A 7,310-nucleotide genomic window follows, 5' to 3' on the forward strand; every position below is an offset into this window, starting at 1 on the left:
TAAAAAATGGGTTGGTAGTGGTCGGGTTCAGAGCAACTGACGATCGGTGCTGGACGATCTTTTTCAGTGTTTTGAAAAAATCGACCCTGACCTATCTAGCTGAAAATTCGACTTTTAATGTTCGGTTCGGCCAATTTCGATCATTCGGATAAGTTTCTTGAGTGTCCATGCTCACTCCTATTCTTAATATATATTAATAAAACAATAACTTAATCATATATCCATTTCTCGGGCTCTAATTGACCAAGACCAAATCAAGAATTGCCTAAAAGATTAGAGACCATGTAGCATATATATTTAGCTTGTATCTAACTTCTTTTAAATTCCAAGCACTTTACTTGGAGTTAATAACTCTCTAAACTACTTTTCTCTATGGTTAGGATGGAAAAGATAGATATGAAAAGAAGCAGCAGCATAGTGAAAATAGTGGGGTCGGCAGTGTCCATATCAGGTGCTTTGGTAGTGGTTTTGTACAAAGGCCCAATTGTCATATCAAACCCATATTCTCATGGCCCAAAAGAATTGGGCCTTTATCAAAATCCCCCTTTGGGCTCTTCACATCCACAGCCCAATTGGATAATGGGTGGCCTTTGTTTTGTTTTTCAATACCTTTCCAACTCCTTTTGGTACATTCTTCAGGTAATTCTCTTTTCCAAAATAACACCTCCCTAATTATTCCTAAACTATAAAATATTCTTGAAAAAAACAAAAAAAATGGTTTTTCTTTTATAGGTTTGTTTATATCTAGTTCCCTTTGTTTTTATTGTTCACTTTTTTAAAACATTTTTTCAACGTTTTAAGTATATAAACATAAACTTAATGAATAATCAAAATAACTACTAAAAGCCAAAAAAAAAAAAAAAAAAAAAAAAATTAAAATTGCAATGTTTGGAAACTATTTAGGTCCAATTTAGTAATAATTTTGTTTTTGGTTTTTGGTTTTTGAAAATTGAACATATTTCTTCTATATTTCTTACTATGTTTTACATATTTCTTAAGTACAAAAGTTGAATTCTAAGCCAAATTTTAAAATAAAAAAATAATTTTCTAAAAGCTTCTTTTTCTTAGTTTTCAAATTTTGAAATGGTTTTTTAAACCAATGACAAACAGTAGATAATAAATGAAGAAATTTAGAAATGGAAGTAGTATCTATGGGCTTAATTTTTAAAAACAAAAATAAAAAAAACCAAATGGTACCAAATGGAATCATAATTTTTTGTTTTTTAAAATTAAGCTATAAACAACACTTACATCTATTGATTTCTATGTTTTGTTGTCTAGATTTTAGGAGAAAAATCACAACAAAAATTTGAAAACTAAGGCCTTATTTGATAACATTTTGTCTTTTATATTTGGTTTTAAAAAATTAAACTTACCAACACCACTTTCATCTATTAGTTTTTATGTTTTGTTGTTTATATTTTAGAAATGTTTTCAAAATCAAAGTCAAATTTTGAACACTAAAAATTAGTTTCAAAAAGCTTCTGCTTCTAAAAATTTGTTCATAGTTCATATTTTTACATAACAAATATTAAAACGGGTAAGAAATTGTGTGAAAACAAGTACAATTTTCAAAAACTAAAAATTAAAAAATCAAATAGTTATCAAAGAACAACCTAAGAAAATAGTTTTCAAAAACTTGTTTTTATTTTCAATTTGAAAATTGGTTATTCAAAAGTTCATGTAAATATTTGCAATTGTGAGTAAAATAAACACAATTTGTAAAAACTAAAAACCAAAAATCAAAACCCTGTTTGGTAACCACTTTGTTTTTTGTTTTCATTTTTTAAAATTAAGCATATGGACACTACTTTCTCCTCCAAATTTCTTCCTTTGTTATCTACTTTTTACCAATTATTTGAAAAACAAAGTCAAAATTTTGAGAACTGAAAAAAATAGCTTTTAAAAAATTGTTTTTGTTTTTGGAATTTGGCTAAGAATTGAATCATTGTACTTAAGGATGATATAAATCGTGATAAAAAAAAATGTGGGTGATATAGGCTTAATTTTCAAAAACAAAAACAAAATACAAAATGGTCACCAAATGGGTCCCAAACAATTATCAAACAACAATAACAATTTGGTTTTTATAAATTAAGTTTATAAATACTATTTCTACTCATGAGATATTATTATTTAAAAAAGTTTAGACTTGGTCTAAGATTAAAAAATTTAAAAATAAATAAATAAATAAATAAAAGAGTAATATTTGCACCAAAATGAGAGTCCATATTGTTCTAATAGTGATTTTAACAAAATGACAGACCCAAATCATAAAAATTTACCCAGATGAGGTAAGTGTGGTGGCAGTATACTACGTTATCCAGGCAGTTTTAACAGCGCCAATTTGTTTGATAGCAGAAACAGAAATCAGCGGTTGGAAGCTAACAAATCCAATCAGTTTTCTATTAATTTTGAACTCGGTAAGATTAAAATTAATGATTATATTTATTAATATATGGTTAATTTTGTAATTAATTAATAAATAAATAAACCAATTTTTGTTTTTATATATGTAGGGTTTGATGGGGCAGTCTTTTGTGGCTGCCATCCACACATGGGGACTAAACTTGAAGGGCCCTGTTTATGTGTCTAGTTTTAGGCCATTGTCCATTGCTATTGCTGCTGCTATGGGTGCCATTCTCCTGGGTGATGATCTTCATCTTGGAAGGTCAACTATTCTTGATAGTATCTAAACTTTAAAATATATGGTTCGACGTAATTTAATTATCAAAAATACTAACCTAATAATGACATATGACATACCTGATTGATAAATAAGTGTTGGTTGATTTAAATAAGATGGACTAGATTAAATTGTAGAAATTAAAAGATTTGATTGATATAGGGTGTTAAAAATAATATATTGTACTGTGTGGTTTTATTTTAATAATATATTGTACTGTGTGGTTTTATTTTGTCTAACTCTCTCTCTATATATATATTCCTTCTCGTATTAATCTAATTTATGTTGGGTTAAATCAACCAACATTTGTTTAGTAGGTACCTTTTTTGTCTTTAATTCATATAAGAGAGTTAATAGTAGAGAGAGACATGTAAAATTATAATTTAGACTTCATGATTGTAATTTATAAATTTTATGAGTTTTAACACCAAAATAGAATAAATACGCACATTGAGTCTCTCAATATTAGAGATCAAAACAAATTAGTATTGGTGATCCGAATATTTTGTAAACAAAGCTTCAATCACAATTTTTGAATTTTGAATGATGATCCTTCTATATAGTTTTGTGTATTGTTTTTTCTCTTTTTTGAATTCATTGACATATAGATTTGGAAACTTAAACATTTAACATATTCGTAAAGAGGTTGTGCCTCAATCCATTTAAGGTATACTGATCATGACCTATCTAAGTTGTGCTGCTAATAACATTAATAAAATGTTTGGTTTTTGTGACCATGTTTCTAAATGTTTGTGCAGCATAATTGGAGCAATCATAATATCAATTGGATTCTATGGCATATTGTGGGGAAAAGCAAAAGAAGAAGAATGGAAGGAATTAGAAGGTGTTTGTGGATTGGAATCTTCATCCAAAGCTCCATTGCTGCAATATTATAGAGTTGAAGATGCATAAACATTGATGTATTCATTTCAAATATCATTCAGAATTTAAATGTAAAGAATTTTTAGTCTATGGTGAAAACATATTGGGAAATTATTCACATGCCCAAATAAGTGAATGTATATTTATAAAATCAATTTAGTTTTGTTTATTATATTGTATTTTGTATTATTATTATTGTTTTGTTTATATATAAAACTTACTATTTTAAAATGTGAGACAGCTAAAAATGACTTGAAATTGACTCCGAACCTAATAGAGCCGACGTTGACCCTAGTGTCAAGTTATGGAGGGAAAAAAGATCCGTAGGCCATTTGTGTACAAGCCCATTTTGGACTTGGATCAACAATCATGTTTTAATATATACACACATATATAAATGGAAAATTATGACAAATACCTACAAAAAAAAATATCCCCCAACTAAAAATATCCGACTTGAGAGTGAAAATGATTAAAAAAATGTTTAAGGGAATAGAGTCAAGATATTTTTGTCAAATTTTATGCCACTGGTATATCTGATTATATATACAGTCAAACCATACTAACATAAACATTTTCTCTATTAAAGGAAGGAGATTTCATTTGGGTGTGAATAATATATGTTAAAGGTATTTGTTAATGCAGTATGATTGGCTTATTTATCACAGGCAAAACTTGAACAACATATTTCAGTAACATGTTTCACAACACACCATGACATTCTCAATGATATCTAACGTGATAGATAACAGATTCTGCAGAAGATTTTTTCCTTATTTGTCAGTAGGATTCTCCAAATTTCGTTGTCTGTTGTATTTTTCCTTGCAGAGTTTATTTATTCTTTCGAGAAAGATACTCTCAAAGATACCCATATATATATAGAATTTTGTACAATTTTAGGGTTGGTCATTTTTTAAGATTCTTTGAAGTCGATTATCTTGTACGTTTTCTCTCGAACCACAAGTGCATGTCAATCTTTCATCAGAGAAGATTGTGTTGTTGTAGATCTTGAGACTTACTCTAGATCTTATTGGTTTGTTCTTTATCATCTTATGAATGGATTCTTAAACTTAAGGGGAGCCTAAGTTCAACAAGTGGAGTAGTATTCGCTAGATGGTTGAAAGATCACGATTGAGAAGGAGTCTCACACTTTGGGAAAGCCTAAGTGATCATTCATTCATATTCTTATACTTAGAGGGAGCCTAAATATATTGTAGGTGAGGGGATTTCACACTTAAAGGAAGCCTAAGTTTCATTGAGAGAGAGTCTCACACATAGGGAGAGTCTAAGTGATCGTTCTCTAGATTGGGCTATTCGAATGTCACTGTAATTGTTGTTATTTACATATAAGTACATCATTGTAATTGCTTGACTTTATTTTAGTGAATATATCTTTCCATGGGTACACTATCCCCTAGTCATTGGTGGTATTGCACTGAATTGATTATCAAACTCTGTGTTCTGTTTTGGTCTTTTGTTTTATGCATTTATCTGTGGAAATGTTGTAACATCATGTGTAAAAAGTTTTGTCATGTGTTAGATAACTCTTATTTCAATTGATCAGAGAGGGTCACAATTACTTCTGGTATTTTGATTCGAATTTCTTCAAATGGAAGGAATCAAAGAAGATAGGTCTACCGCACATCCTTCAATTTTGGATGGAACAAACTACTCATATTGGAAGGCTAGAATGACGGTCTTATTAAAGTCAATTGATCACACGACTTGGAAAGCAGTGGTAACTAGATGGACTCCTCCTCATATTATTGTTCCTAATATTGGAAATGCTCCGAAACTTAAAGTCAAATGGACTAATGCTAAGGACAAAGCATGCCTAGGAAATTTTGGTGCCCTTAATACTATCTTTAATGGTGTGGACAGAAATATCTTTCGTCTGGTTAACACATGTATCTCTGCCAAGGAAGCTCAGGATATTTTGGTTGTTACTCATAAGGGAACATCGAGAGTCAAGATGTCTAGAATTCAGTTGTTGACTACCAATTTTGAAAGTTTGAAAATGCTTGAAGATGAAATATTGTTGAATTTAATGTCCGCTTACTTGACATTGCTAATGAATATTTTACCTTAGGTGAGAAGATCTCAGAAGAGAAACTGGTTAGAAAAGTTTTTGGATCTCTGCCTAAGAGATCTAATATGAATGTAACTACTATAGAAGAAGCTCAAGTTATTGCTAATTTGAAACTTGATGAACTCATGAGATCTCTATTTACTTTTGAGATGGATTTTGACAGGAAATGTGTCAAATGTTGGGTTTTATGACCAAAAACTCGTGGTTTGTAAACAATGGAACTTATTCTGAAAATTCAATAAAGATGTTATTGAATAGATGTATTGCTTATGAGAAATCCAATAAACCTAAAAGTCCCTTGACTATTAGATGAGTACTTGAACTTTATGTGGAGACATAAAGGTAGATCAGGTTCGAGTAAATAGTTAAAATGATCTATAGTATATGAATAAAGTTGTGTACCTTATTCTGGTAACACTATTGGATGCGACCTGCTCTGTAGTTGTTACAAGGAGTTGTAAAGTGCTACAAATGAAGTGATCCTAATTCGTTCATGTTAGGACATAAGAAGTTGGGGAGTCGTTGTGCAAAAGGGTTTGTACAAGATCGGACCACGAAATTAGTCACTCTTACTTTATAACGTTGTTTACTGTTTAAGACTGACTATTTCAAAGCAATGACCTAGGTAACTTGACCTTAATCCTGAGCTAACTATAAACTCCTATTTATTTGGAATTATCCTTAGATTTGCATAAGTGAGGGTTGGCTCAATAACATCGGCTCAATAAACCTCTCGTTTCAGGGATAAGACCGGATAAATAGCTAGAGACATAGGGTGTAAGATGAAATTCACTCCTACCCGCTTTAGGGATAGTAGAGAGGTTGTTCCCTTAAGTGCCGATTTTGGGTCTTGAACAAGAGACCCCGCCCTTTCATTGACTCGAGAGGGACTTGGTTTTGTTGATTGAATCACAAAACAATTGTTAATCAGGGGATCAATGGGCACTTAAGAAACAAGATGTAATTTCAGGGGTAAAACGGAGATTTGACCCAGCCGTTATTACGAACAACCTGTGAATGGTTGACTTACTAATCATGGTTATATCAAGTAAACATAATATATCTACAGTGAGGGGCGTTCAACTATGGGCTTTAGTGGAGTGACCCTTTAGTTAACGAATCGGGGTTAGATTGATCTAATGAGTTTAGCCAATTAATCTTGGATCGTTGGAGCCCATGATTTGTAGGTCCATGAGGTCCCTCTAGTAGCTCGAAAATGGATTAGCTCTAGAGTAGCGTGATAAGTTAATTTGAAACGTTCAAATTAGGATCAAACAGAATTATGAGAATATATATTTAAATATGATTTAAATATATGAAGATAAATTTGTGTAAAATTAATTTAATATTAGATATTAAATTAATTAGAATTATTTAAATTGTTTAAATAATTATTTATTAATTTTATTAGAAAATTAATTTATGAAATTAATTTGTAAAATTAATAAATTTTGATTTTAGAATTAAAATATGATTTTAAAATCAAAATAGATTTTGGAAATAGAAAATTACACAAAAAGAAAAAATGATTTTTCAACTTCATCTTAAAGTTGCTCACAAATAACCCATTATCTTCAACTTTGCATCCCATGCAGCAAATCTCTTTGCATGATAGTTTGCAATATATTGAAGAAATTGGAGTGGAGTTGAAGG

General features: G+C 30.2%; 1 protein-coding gene across 1 annotated transcript; it reads left to right on the forward strand.

Moving 5' to 3' along the window:
• The first annotated feature begins 57 nt into the window (after positions 1 to 57).
• Positions 58 to 3,740, forward strand: LOC150031638 (WAT1-related protein At5g40240-like). Its single transcript, XM_090308822.1, has 4 exons — positions 58 to 639; positions 2,265 to 2,423; positions 2,520 to 2,671; positions 3,445 to 3,740. The coding sequence occupies exons 1-4, from the start codon at positions 373 to 375 to the stop codon at positions 3,596 to 3,598; spliced, it is 732 nt and encodes a 243-aa protein (XP_090164948.1). The 5' UTR covers positions 58 to 372; the 3' UTR covers positions 3,599 to 3,740.
• The last annotated feature ends 3,570 nt before the right edge of the window (positions 3,741 to 7,310 follow it).

Source organism: Benincasa hispida, unplaced genomic scaffold (genome assembly GCF_027475165.1).
Source record: "Benincasa hispida cultivar pf3 unplaced genomic scaffold, pf3_genome.v1.1 HicScf1034, whole genome shotgun sequence".
NCBI lineage: Eukaryota > Viridiplantae > Streptophyta > Magnoliopsida > Cucurbitales > Cucurbitaceae > Benincasa > Benincasa hispida.

Excerpts from the sequence above, each read along its gene's own strand:
- LOC150031638 (XM_090308822.1), top strand. The coding sequence starts at position 373 with ATGGTTAGGATGGAAAAGATAGATATGAAAAGAAGCAGCAGCATAGTG. Across the intron at positions 640-2,264 it reads CCTTTTGGTACATTCTTCAG|ACCCAAATCATAAAAATTTA; the intron begins GTAATTCTCTTT and ends ACAAAATGACAG. Across the intron at positions 2,424-2,519 it reads TTCTATTAATTTTGAACTCG|GGTTTGATGGGGCAGTCTTT; the intron begins GTAAGATTAAAA and ends TTATATATGTAG.